Genomic DNA, 14,588 nt, shown 5'->3' with positions numbered 1-14,588 from the left:
GTAAATCCATTTTCTTTGGGGTATTATTTTACCTTAAAATATCCTGTATGTAGCTCTCCTTCAAGTACATTTTTAAAAATACATGTTTTAGGCAAAAACTTCTCAAAACTACCATAAAACAATGTTTCAGGTATAAGGACACAAATTCATAACCATTTTATGTAATAGCTGCCTGTGAGGTAGATTTTAGGTAAATATGGGCATTTCAGTCGAATTTGATATCTTAATCAATAAGGCAAGCTACTGCACACCAGATGCATCAGGTGGACAACCCTCAACATCTTACTAATGCTGTACTATATTATATTAAACCCAGCCCAAAATTCCACAGTAGGTGACATATGGCTTGAAATTTACACTGAGAAAGGTAGTTAAATCCATATTAATAGAGGGTAAAATGAACGTTAGCTTGTTTATATGCGCTTTTCCATGACGCTTCCTATGTGCTGCGCTTTATACTGTCTGCTGTGTTGTAATGCTTCTTGCCCAGTGAGGTGTGGTGCTTCCTGTCCGGTGTGCAGTACCCTTTCTCTGGCTGTAGTAGTCTGTCCTCCTTTGCAGAAAAAAGATAAACAATCTACACTGCCCTTTTATTGAATATATAGTCCAGACATAATTTAGAATATATAAGGTTAAGTAGAAAATAAGCGTATTTCCAAAAACCTTAATTTACTGTTTATTTCTTTTCTTACTTTTACGACTATTGAAACAATTCCTCACCCCTAAAATGCTCTGGATGTCTGCATCCTATCACCCCTATTATGAACAAGCATCATAAGTCTAATTTTATTTATTTATTTCCTATGAATAAAGTACATGAATTAACAAGTGCTTCCCAAAGCCCTTCTTGACTAAAGTATCTCATAAAATACTTTTTATGTTGATGCCTAACCCAACCTATATGTTAATGATACCACTCATTTTGGGGAAACTCACCCCTTGGTATCAGTGGCTGGATAGCATAGTGGATAACTCCACAGCCCCACATAAAGATGATCCGTGGAAGCCTAGCAAGGAAGGCCAACACTATACCTTTCAGCAAGACTCCTAACATTACATTCACCTACTACTGTAATTCACTGTCCATAAGCACATCTAGTAAATATGAAACAGATTTTATGTGTTGCTTTGCCTTTTCCACAGTTCTATCTCGCTTCAATAAAATAGTAAAGTAAACTGAAGTGAGATGAGAAAACTAAACTTTTCGTAGGAATAACTGCAGTGATACACTACTATATATCGTAGGATATAGCACTTAGCATTTGACAAATCTTTAACAATCACAACAGAATTGTGTTGCGGCTCAAGTATAATGATTATTTCATATCGAGGGTTTTCTAATGATTTCCACCCATAACAGAAATAGTAGCAGTTAGCAGAGTTTGACCTGAGCAGCTTCTTTCCTCTGCATATGTGATTTGATTAGCAGTCTCCTGAAGTGCCCTTGCCAACGGAGGAGTCTGGCCCAGCTGTAGCCCCTGTGACTCACTGGGCTCTTGAAAAAGCTCATGGGTTTCTCGACTCAGAGCCTGCCAAAATGAGCGATTTACAACCTTATGCATGGGTAGGCTCATTTGGCTCACATCAGTACCCCAGCCAATCTACCCATACAGTGCTTAAACCCTGTCCCAGTGCACCAACAAACAGAACAGATTCAGCCATGGCCTGGTGCGTCATCTGCCTATATTCTCTACTCAGTACTGGCTCATTAGGGTAATTAACTCAAAGCCAAGCCCACATGGCTGCCAGGATTAGCCGCAGAGGCCACGGTTCAGTCAGGCAACTGGACTCTGATGCTAACCTTCAAGCTGAAAGAGCCCAGTCTAAATAACTCAACCCCACCTGTTCTGCCAGCCTGAGTGCAGCTAGACAGGCTGCGGTGAGCTGTAACGCGAAACACACACACACACACACACACACACACACACACACACACACACACACACACACACTGACCAAAGAACAGCCGCATGTCTAGATCACAGAGAAGAGCTCATAGTTACAGACAGATGCTTGAGGCGAGAGGACAATGCCGCTGAGCTATTTTCCCAGAGAGAAAATGGTTATTTCAACATTTTAAAAAAGCATTCACAGCACAGACCATCCAATAAACACTGAGCCGCTGAGAACTTAACTGGGCTGAAACGAGCTACAGCAGAGCAACAGTCAATAGAGTTTGTATAAAAGGTACTCAGTATTCATGGCTCTTTTCCGTTTCTCTTAACCTCTGGCCCTTATCAATAAATATGCCTGTATAATGACACACGAGGCAGATGCTCTAAGGCAGCCTCACACTTATGATCATCTCCGTACAGGAAAATAAATGACATACACACAGCTTTTATCTATGATAAGAAAACAATCTGGATGCTGTAAGAGAAGAAAAATATCTTTGGAATAACATAAATCAGAGGAGTATAAGACCTGTTTCAGAGAGTAGAAGATTGACCTGGAACACAATATAGAGGCGACAGTAGAGAAATGAAAGCAGATTTGCAATGATTCACAAATGAAGACTATTCATTCCAGATTTACATTTCTTTAGCATAAATGGAATATGTAAACATTTAACTCCAGTGTTATTGGGCAATTTTAACCCTAATAATCCAGATCAATGTGTAAAATGATATCACCAAGTAACCGTGATGCACATAATGCATTAAATGGTGGTCTCCAAAGATAAAAGCATCTTGAAGAGAGTTCTTTATCACATATTAATACAATGCCCAAAAATGTTTGTTTTGGTCTGTTCCCTTAGGGTTCCAACTTTAGTTCTGTTTAGATAAGGCTGATTAGTTTCTGTCTTTTACAGTAATACAAGTAAGTACAATTTTAGTAAAAATCCAGGAAAGCCAACTGCCACCCACTGGTTTAGAGAATTACAGTTCCCTCCAGAATGAATCTAAAAATGTATGTATGAAAATGTTTGTAATTCCTAGAAACACCCAATTTAGATGTGAATACCTACAAATTTTAGTTGAAAATCTGCACTTTAAGCTTATATTTATTATCTAATTTCAAATATGTTGCAGTAGACAGCTAAAATAACAATACCTTGTCAACGTGCAAATATTTATTGACCTGACTGTAAATCCTAAAAACAACACAACACACACCATGAATTTGGCAAAAGCTATGTTTGGCACAAAAAGAGGTAATTCTTGATCTCCACTGTGAAATATGGTGGTGAAATAATATTTGAACTGTGTCACTTACTGTTTCCAAATTATCACTATCACTTAAGTATTATCTTTTACTCAGCTACTTTGATTACTATTTTCTTTATATAGTAACAGTTCCATCCTACTGCTTTTACCAGTCCTGAACATACACTCATCATTTCACACTGATCCATATCAGCCCTTAAAGCATCACATAGCTTCAGGTGCAGAATTATTCTGCAATTCAGTCTCTGTGGAGTGTGGAGCTAGAATTTAGGTTAAGTTAAATGAGTGCGGTTTACCCTAGGGTCTTAGGAGCCAGCTTCAGCAGCAGTTACTGTGAGTCAGAACTCACTAGCCTGTGACGGTATAGTCACAAGACACGTCCAACTGAAACTACTCAGGCAACATTGCTAATGCTGTCTTCTTTACATTGAGAGCTAAGACATCTGGGAATTTAAAGACCCAGCACAGTTGCTTTTTAAATTCTGTCAGAAATTAAAATTTTAGCCAACTATTTCTTGCATTTCGGTGACATTCCAAAAGGTTCCCCAAAAAACATTAAAGCAAGCATTCTGCCCTCTCTATTTTCTCTGTCTACTTTATTTCATTTCACCATATGAGCTTGATCCCCAGTGGACAGCATATTCACAACCACCTCTTGACACAACTGTAACAACATAGTTTTAGATATGGTGCAGGCATATCAAACTAATCTATGTTTACATATCTGAGTCAGAGGACAACACACATACAGAGAACTAATTAGGGATGAGCTTGGTTATTTGAATATAGACATAATCTGAACTATTCCTCAACATAAATGGCTTTAAACCATATTAAACGAACCCTAAATAAAAATATGATTTTGTTTTACCAGTTCAGTCTGCAACAAAGCTAAAGGGCAACGCAAGCTTTAAATTTTACAGCATACACACAAAGTACTAAATCCCACCTGGAAAAATAAACAAACAAGCCAATTACTTTGACACTAAAATAGTAGTGAAATTCAATATAGATGCTAATGGAAGCTAGCATTACACTAGTACAAACACATAAAGCACAGCTACTTATAAAGTGAAGTTTTCAGTATGAAACCGCACGGCTGGCACATTTTTCTGATTATTTGAAAAAGTTACTTGAATATCCTATGCTTTTTTTATTGATACAGATTGTACTAGTGGATGGAGATGATTAAAAAAAAAAAAGAGTCCCAAGAGAACAGTACTTTCACTACAGACCCACAAAGAAATTAAAGCTTTTTAGTCAGATCTTATTAATTGGAATTGAACAGAGCTTGTAACTTACTCCTTCTTTTAGCACAAATCAGAGCATTTATAAACACTAATGTGTTGATGTGGGTAACATTAAGTACACTGATTGATGTCAGCAGGTTAACTGATTTAACAGTTCATGAATGGGCGATTTAGTTGTGATTCACTGTAGTCAATAACCAAATTTTATGTAACACTAAAAAGATGGTTAGGGGGCAGTGTAACAACATTTAAAATCTTCAGAGATCGTTTTATCATTACTTATCAGTGCACAACATGTGTTGTGCTGAATCAAAAGTACACAGATAAGGAACAATGCTGGGCTGGGCCTTTAAAAATTCTAGCACTGTAATTACTCAGTAGGATCTCTATATTGACCACACAAAGAAATCTGTAGTGTTTAAGTGCTGTGTGGTGGTTAATGTTTTCTAGCAAATGGTTACATATTTCCACCAAAGTGAAACATTCTGTAATCCCTCAAAGTGACACGTAAACACGGAGTTTCTCGTCATGTGTGTCAAGGTGATGGTAAGGTTATCATTTGATTAGAGCATGTGGGTGCTGACAGCTTGCCAGTGCCATGCAGTGTACAGAATGTGTTTAGGCTAAATCGGTGTGGGTTGAGGGGGCAGTGGCAATGTCATGACTGTGTAATGTCACTGAGGTCCCATGGCTTAAAGGGCACAAGACTCCACTGAGGTACAGCAGCTAGTCACCACTGATTAAACGGAGCCTGTGATTCACTTTGTTCAACAGGATAAGCCATCAACTCTGAATAAGCTAGAAGCCAGTTGCAGGCAGTACTTATTTCATTAGAGCAATTAAACATTTAGTAAAAGACAAAATAAGCATAATTATTTTCATTACCAATATCCATAAATTAAGCACTGTACACTTTTGAATATCTGTAATTAAGAGAGCACTTCTTAAATTATGGGTTTCTGATTTTAAAAAACGCAAAAATACAATTCATTTAACAGGCCACATTTCCAATAACAAACAGAACCAGCATTCTGTCCAGGTTCATTGTCTTTCATCAGCTGAAATCTATTTCTCGGGAAGTTACACAGTGTCCTGAAAGTGTTTTGGGTACAAGTCTCTCCTTTTCTCTCTCCATCAACAGCAAACTGGCTGCCACCACGCGCAGGGTCAAGCCCCAGGCGGCCTATCAGCAGGGAGAACACGTCAGAGCAGCCTACCCTACTGAGTTATTGTCCAGCATGAGAAACCAGGCCGATTTCCAAAGGGGAAACACAGAGAACAATGTTAGTGGAGTTAAAGCCCAGTACACTGGCTAAGGAAAGGAAGGGAAGTTTTTATCGTTCTATTACCATTAACATTAAAAGGCAATCAGCAGAAAAAAATAATGATGCTGAGAACATATTTCAATAAGGCAGTAATTTACAGGTAAAGGCTGGTACGTAACTCTCAGGCACCTACATGCACGAAGGCCCAATTTTACTACCTAGCAATACAGAATACAAATGTAAGACTCTAAAGGTAACAGCACTTAATTATGAGACAATCAAACACAAAAATAACTAATCTCCTTTGGTGGATGTCTTCATAGTGGACTCTTTAAATGAAGTGGCACCTCACCAGTTGGGTAATTTCTGTGGACCACAGGCCATAATCAGTAATCAGACAAATACTATGATGCATAACAGCAATTTCATTCACTTGGCAACTTACCAAAAAAAACAGCACACAGGAATCTAACTCAAATGGGTCCAAAGAATCCAGAATTGACAATCTAGCTCACTTTGCTACAGGGCATGTTATTTATGTTGGTATGAGATTTTTTTAAACACAATTTTCTGTCATTTGATTCAGTCATTTAATCTACAGATTGCAATGCCCATGCAAGCAAGGTCAGAATAAAATACACAGAGAGCAGGGTCAAATGTCCTAAAGCATGAGTGTCTAGTACCACAGTTTGTTGATGCAGTGCGGTACGACACAGTACGATTACTATTCCAAACTTAGAACTATCCTTATTCTGGTGAAGTGTCCATTTCCCATCATACAACACAACCACTAAAGTAGGAGGTGTTTTCTGGAGTTTGTGTAATGGGTACCACTAGTGTTAAATGGCCTATATCCTACATCTTTCTTGTACTTCATATTTTTCCTTGAAGTCCACTTATAATGCTTGTTGTGTAATTCATTTAACCATTTTCCAACCAATCTTAATATCTTAGAATTAAACAGGCTGTTTTTGTTCCTGTGCCTTTAAGACTGATATATGTAAATAAGCTGTTCTGATTGGCTGTCCTGTATTGTGCTGTCTAGGCTTAAACACTTCTTATAACTTCAGGGCTAAACTTCTGTAGGCTGAATAGGAAGATATATGTAAATGAGTTGTTTTCTGTGACATCACAGAAACACTGAATTCAAAATGCAACATACTTTTCTTACACAGACTGTATAGACTGTCAAGTGACCAGTACATTTAGAAACTTTAACAAAGTCAATACACCACATCAAACTTCTTTAATTTAAAAAAAAGTGAGGACAATTTTATATTGGCCCTTCAACAGTAATCACACACCACAGTAGCAACAACAGGCTGCAGTGCAAATGACGAGAAAACACGTGACCAAATTTTTGTAACTGTACTGTGCCAATGGAAAATGCCATTAGTAGGTCTACTTAAGCAGGGAAACCACCAAAAAGTTGCCCGGCCTCCAGGACCAGATCTCTGTCCTAAAGGATTCAGAAGGAAGGGAAGTTTTTTTTGTTGTATTTCCTTTAACGTTAAAAGGTGACCAGCAGAAAAGAAGCGATGGTGCTGAGAACAAATTTCAGTAAGGTAGTAATGCACAGGTAGGAACCAGAGCAGAATCCACAAAGTGGTCTAACACAGCACAGTAAAAATCCTATCATTTCCTGATCAAAGCCTGACTAGTGTGGCCATAAATAACTTGTAAGAGAAATCTCAAAGTGATCCTGTTAGGGATGTGGGGGGAGAGAGCCAGAAGCAAGTGGACACAGCTACTTAATTCTATCTTCTCGCTTTGCTTTGATCCCAAAAACACATGGAAATGATGGTTTGAGATAAAACACACTCTCTCACTAACAGGTCTGCCAGTCATACAATGTGCGAATCACAATGAGAGGGTTTACGTGACATGGAGGAGCACAAACATTCCAGAACATAATTTCTCAAGCCAAGGTACAGCTTAGTGCAGTTATTACCATAGTAACAGTAAGTCGGGTGGGGGCTATGCAATTATCTTTGGCATGATTGACAGGGCTAAATCAGCAGAAGGCATGCAATCTTCAAGAGTCTAACAGCAGGCCACACTTCTAATGACAGCATAAGAAAATAGGACCATGGTAAGTAGTTATAGGTTAATTGTCGAGAAAACATCCAGAGAATTCAAATGGGGTGAAAAGCAGGAAGATCGTTAGAACTGTTCTTACAAATTGGCTTATTTTCTTAAATGTGCTTTTTCTTAGAGGTGAAGACAAAATCTTACCTTAACGTAGGACGGCTGTTTCTCGAGAATGAGGTCTGCCACTTTTTTCGACACCTGTATAAGAAGAAAATAAGTCAAAGATGAATCTCTCTCAGTGGGATGGAAAATTCATTAAAACATGTCCTAAGCATCTTAAGCTTCTGTCACGCTCCATGAACATAACGCTCTTCAATCTTTTTATCACAATTACTTTGTTGGTACAAGCACTGATTCTTTTACAGATAAGCCAAGGATAATCAGTAAAACCCATGATGAAGTGCTGTTCATTTAGGTGCTGCATTCTACCAGTGTCATTCTAGAACATGTTGGTACATGACACACAATGCTGGTGGTAATGCTGTGCGATATTAAGTAATGTGATTATTTACAGTAATATGAAGCATTACAGTAATGTGATTACTCTTCCCTGTGACAAAGCAGTGAAATGCACTGCAGTTTAAATTCCTGCAATCACATTACAGTTAGTGACTTAGTAAGGATTTTGTTATTTGCATTATTTCCTCTATACAGATTATCCATGTTTGTGCATATTTTGCATGCACCTGTGTCACCTGCGACAGCTGTCTGTCTTGTGCAATTCCACTGGTACAGTAGGTACAGATGTGCTTCACACAGGACTACAATAATGAGTAGTACACTTGCTTTTCCTAGGCCATAATAAGTAAAATGATTCCATTATAATTTGGGTGAAGTAAACAGTAATTTGTAATGGATTATTTTTTTTAACTACCCCAAAACCATCCACAGACCAGTACATAAGGTGATCACAAACACCACAGAAGGTGTTGAGTCTGATTTTAGTCATCAGTGCAACGTTAAATGGTCTTTAGTAGAATAAGTACCAGTTGGTTCACTAGCAGCACTGTAACCTTAAAATTTTATGGGACATGAAGTACAATGTAGAAAAAAGCCCATTGGTTATCGCTTAGTTTACAGCTAACTTCACTATGTTTCATGTTTCTTCAAAGGTAAGACTTTCAAAAAGCATCAAGACAGGGGAAGTAGACACTTTATTATGACAAGGTCAGTCAAATCTTGTCTTCTGAGTCCATCTGATGATGCAACATGGGATCAGTGTGCTGGTGAATATGGCTCGAGGGAAGACCTGGACAGACTTCCTGTGGAAGTGCAAATCAATAACAACCTCACAGACAGAAACAGTGAACGACAGGCCAGGGTGGCTACGAAGGCTACAGAGTGTGTGTAGCTGTTCAAATGGCAGATGTAGAGAGAGGAGAGAGAGAAAAGAGAGAAGAGAGAAAAGAAACAGACAGACAGACAGCAACCCACCCAAAGGAGAATGTAACTGCTCTACAGCCTCTGTCTACTTGGTCTCCCACACAAATCAGCTGACCTCTAAACCAACAAGATAAATACAGGGTGAAAACAGAACTCTGTAAATCGGCTCTGTGGGAACCAGTTATTCCCTCAACAAACGAAAAATGGTCAACTCTTACAGAGTGCACACAGTCAAAACAGAAACTTCATAACCTAAGACCAGCAGGGTGGCCATCACCTTCAATCAGGCTCTTTGCACCACCTATTGGTCATTCATATCTGTATGAAAATGTCCATTCCAGAATTAGCTGAAACTAATCCTACAGAAACAAAAGGCATGGAGATTAAGGCTTAGCATCATGGAGCCAAGAAGCGTGCTAGTTCCAAAATCCAGACTGGTGACTGGCTGATAATCATGCTATCAACATTTGCAGCCTGTTGAACAAAAAGTACAAATATAAATAGCAATGGGAACAACAATATGAATGGAGCTTTTGTTACAGATTGTTCTATGTGAATTACTGCTAAAACAATTGCAAAAGCCTATGTTAAGCAATTTTCTAAAAACTGATTTTACACACATAATATTTGTTTTGATTCAAAAGAAAAGTATCGCTTAGGTATTAAAGACAAAGCATCCGCATTGATAATGGTGTTGAAAGATTCTGAATGACATGCAGCCCTAACGGAGACTGTGTAGGTTGACAGGCTGAAAGACTTTGAAATCATTAATATTATGTGCTTTACACCGTTTTCATCTTTTAACACTAAAGGAGTTGCTGCAAACAAACAAGGTTCAGGCTCATCTCCCTAAGCTTCTCTGCATCTGACAATGAGATTCCTCATTAGAAAGGATGACTAATCAGGAACAAATGAAACATGGCATGTACCACCGCTCTACCCAGCCTGGCCTGCTAGCTTTGCATCAACACACTAAAGCCCGTAAATGCTGATACCACCACTTCCAGACAAACAAATTAAGTACAAATAAAACTTTGCTTCACAAAACACACAGACACAAACACACAAATATACTCCAAAAGCACACTAAAAAGACATCTGTAAGTACCTGGTCAATAGAGGCTAGCACTCAGAGAGCATCACAGGCCTTTCTTCACTGGCTGATAAGAGTGAATCGATACACATTTATTGCAGGCTGGATTCAAGCAGTTGTGTGTGGGAGTGTGCATAATTATTGTGCTGCTTACAAGTGTGTTTGTTTTAGGCCAAGGTCCAGTCACTGGTCAACAGGTACAATGGTTTATTTTTTTCTTTTACACACATACATATACACAAACACGTGTGTGTGTTTCTGTGTGCATATACACAGATCAGGCATAACATTATGAGCACCTTCTTGTTTCTATGCTCATTGTCCATTTTATCAGCTCCACTTACTATATAGGTGCACTTTGTAGTTCTACAATTACAGACTGTAGTCCACCTGTTTCTCTGCATACTTTTGTTAGCCCCCTTTTACCCTGTTCTTCAGTGGTCAGGACCCCCATGGACCCTTACAGAGCATGTACTATTTGGGTGGTGGATCAAGTAACACTGATGTGGTGGTGGTGTGTTAGTGTGTGTTGTGCTGGTACAAGTGGATCAGACACAGCAGTGCTGCTGGAGTTTTTAAACACTGTGTCCACTCACTGTCCACTCAATGTTATGCCTGATCGGTGTGTGTATGTATGCATGTATATGTGTGTGTGTATATATATATATATATACACACACACACACACACACACACATATACATATATATATATATATACACATACACATATATATATACACATACACATATATATACACACACACACACACACACATATACATACATATATATATATATATATATACATATATATATATATACATATATATATATATACATACATATATATATATATATATATATATATATATATATATATATACACATACATACATACACACATACACACACACACACACACACACACATGGCCCACATCCTGGCATTGTGTGTGTGATTAGAGAGCCCAACAACTGACTCTGACAGAGGCTAAATGCGCAGCTAGTGAGTGCAGCAGGGCTAACCTGAATGGTGCAGACATTTCTATTATTATTCACCACCCTCACACAAGACCAGTTTTCAGCACGCCATCAACTTTAATCTGTGTGCTTCACTTATACAAATGACATTTCACACAAAAGGAAACAGAGGATTCTGTGCAAAGGTAACGCTCAGCAAAATACCTTCAGTGAGAAGATCAGCGGTAAACATGGCTTTAGTTGCGCCAACGTTTGTATTTCTTATTACATTAACTGAATTAATTTAAAAGTCAGTAACAGCATATAACGAATGACACAGAAAGCCATATACCCAGGTACGGCAGAAGTAAAAGCACTTAGCTGGAACTTTGAAAAGAATGAAGGGTTCTCCTCCCACCTAAAAATGAACCCCTGACAAACTTAATCTGAGAAACAGTCACACTGCAGACAAGCAATTAGCTCACTGATGAGCTGTTGCCAGAGAAGTGTCAGAGGTGTCTGTAAGCTTTGCTGGAGGAAAGACTTCCAGCTCCCTAATGACACTTTCTCTCTGCTGATGCTGCCACATGGGCCCAGAAATCACACATGCTGGGAAGGGGAATCAGATATTTAAATTTCAATCAGTCAATTATTACTATAAGAAACGTACTACAAATTCCTTTATATATTCAAAGCAAATATTGGGAGGTTAGAAGCAAGCACCAAGACAATATACTGGATGGATGGATGTGCGGATGAATAGATGGATGTATGAACGAAGAGATGGAAATACTATTGGATGGATGTAAAGACAGATGATGGAAAATTATTATCTTTGCAACAAAGTTACAAAAAAGAAAGCAATTTCCGCCCACAGAGTGATATATCTGCTATTAAAAGTGAGGCAAAAGCAATGATGAAATAATATAATAGCACAAGAGCATAATGAGTAAAATTTATACTGAGCTGTTTGAAGGGAAGTGTAGCAAAAGGCAGAGCAACTGCCCGATTGACTCTCAGGCCCCGAGCAGCCTGCTGACAACGCGCACACAAACACAAAATCAAACACACACGCTCCCCTGTAGGCCCAGGGGTCTTTGTTCATCACCCTGCACAGAGTCGACTGGACCCTGTGCTGACAGCAACGTGTAAGAAAACGCCTCAAACAAACAGCAGCCAGAAAAAAGACTGACATTTTCCCTTCAAACAGAGATAAAACTATACGACTCATCCTTGTCTCTGATCCACACTGCTATAACTGCCAGATGTGAATGAACTCTGGATCACCCTGGATCAAGAGAAAAGCTATGTTTGTCCTACACACACACGTGGCATGCACTCGCACACAGAACCTAGAGTGACTGACGGGGATGCGGCAAACACTCTAATAGAGCATGACACATACAGCATGGCCAGAAACGCAGCACATGGAAGGGCCACTTCACATACAGCAGATCCAGGACTCCAGCTACAGCTTACAGACTGTGATGATGACAGAATACTCAACATGATCTTGTGGTAGAATGTGGGTAAAGGTGAAAAAAGCTTCAAGTTCATACTGCCCCCAAGTGGCACAAGTGGTCAAAGCACAAACTCTGGCCATGCTGGTTTGCTGAGATTTAGGTTCAGATTTGAGCTATCCCATGTGCGGTACTTAACTGAGAGAGAATAAGTGCTCTAGACTCCATTCAAAGTTGCTCAAAAAGCATGATGAAGTCAAGCATGGCTCATGGTGGAGAGCGCTTTATGTAGCTTTTTTGGCAAAGACCACTGAATGCTAAGAAGACAAAAGAGTAAGTTACTTGACAGAGACAGTCACAGAGTGCACAGTAGGCGGTAAGTGAGGAGTAGCAATGTTTTGTGGCAGCATAAATGCCTGCATAATTAAATGTTTAAGATGTGAACAAAGTCATTCTGAATGAGGGACACTCCAAATGTAGAAAAACCGGCAAGATGGCTGAACAAGAGACCAAAGAAACACATAAATGTGAGTATTTTCTCAGTTAAAAAATTACGATAACTATTGCATTATCTTAGTTTAATGTCGTTTCAATGTATTATGGTCGTCTTCTTCATAACAAGCAGAAAAAAATCGCTAATAGCATGCTAATGTCTCGGTAGCTAGCTAGCTAATTTTCCCGTTCCACCTTAAATAGTCCAGCAGTGCTGACGCCTGAAGCGCCAGAATGTAACTGCTGCACCATTTAAGGTGGAACGGGAAAATTCGAACAAGAAGCTGGTGAATAGCAGACTTCAGCTTCATCTCCAAAGAATTAGCGGTGGGACGATAATAAATAATTGTCTTATACTCCCTCTTTGAAATCATATGATGCCCTAAATGTAACTAAAGCCCAGCAGTGAGGTTGCTGAACTTTTCCCTTCTCTGCTCTCACTGAAGACGCACCGGGTCGCAGAGCACTGCAAGTAGCCTGTTAATGAAGCAGTTTTTGGGGTTTTTTTTTGGTTTTGTTTTTCATTTGTGGGTTGTCCCATTTCGTAGGGCAGGATTTCAACCACTACCCCTTGTAACTCAGTTCCAAGGGGTTAGGGTGACACTCAAAAACAAGGAGTAGGGGTAAAAAGAAGAAATGGGATTGGGCCTAAGTCTAAACTGGTCACAGTTGGTGATGGGAAGCAGATGCCTGAAGTGTTTCATGACTCTGAAAGCTACCTCACATAAAGTTGACACATGACAGGGTTATGAATATGCTGTGTGATGCCTGAGACACTGTTTTCCATTCATTTTGAGCGAAGCTTTTGGCCTGAAATTTATCTTTCAAGAGCTGTTCATGGCCGAAAGGTACATGCAGGATGCAGGAGCAAAACAAAGAAAACTTTTTTTTCCCAGATTTTCAACTATTTCAACATAAGATTACATACAAAATCAGTTTTTTGGATAGTAAATAAAATGGCTATATTTGTGTTGCAGACATCAAGACCCCCGGTTCCTATCACTATCATTGTGAAGAAAAAAAGGTAAATATCTCTACTGTGAACCATTTCACATCAAACCACTCTAATTGACTTAGGAACTAATTATGCAAATGTTTTGAAAAATCAGATCATCGTGCTGTAATGGAACGTGTGTTATGTTGTAATAATCAGATTCTTGTATGACGGATTAAAGCTGATCATTAAAGTTGCCAAAACTGGAGTGTACCTTACTTAAAAATGCATCAGCAAAGATACACTTATTCCTCAATCTCACCTTAGCATCATCTGTCATTTCATCACAGAACACAACCTGACTCTGCTCTCTCTCTCTCAGTCGCTTTCTGACTGCCTTTGATCATGTCTGTATGTATATTTAACAGTGGGTGACAAACTCTGATTCTGTATGAAGTAATCTGTAAGTGTTGAGTACTCTGCAATAGTCAG

At 38.9% G+C, this 14,588-nt stretch overlaps 1 protein-coding gene across 2 annotated transcripts in view; it reads right to left on the bottom strand.

Annotated features, from left to right (window-relative positions):
- Nucleotides 1–14,588, bottom strand: part of vps50 (VPS50 EARP/GARPII complex subunit) — a 159,800-nt gene that overhangs the window by 128,268 nt on the left and 16,944 nt on the right. For both annotated transcript variants that reach the window (XM_036566437.1, XM_036566438.1), the window contains exon 5: nucleotides 7,918–7,971. In XM_036566437.1, the coding sequence (XP_036422330.1) occupies nucleotides 7,918–7,971 (54 nt within the window). The remainder of the gene's footprint in view (nucleotides 1–7,917; nucleotides 7,972–14,588) is intronic.

This window comes from Colossoma macropomum, unplaced genomic scaffold (genome assembly GCF_904425465.1).
Source record: "Colossoma macropomum unplaced genomic scaffold, Colossoma_macropomum, whole genome shotgun sequence".
Taxonomy (NCBI): Eukaryota; Metazoa; Chordata; class Actinopteri; order Characiformes; family Serrasalmidae; genus Colossoma; species Colossoma macropomum.
The sequence above is the reverse complement of the archived record's forward strand: the minus strand, read 5'-3'. Positions and strand labels throughout refer to the sequence as shown.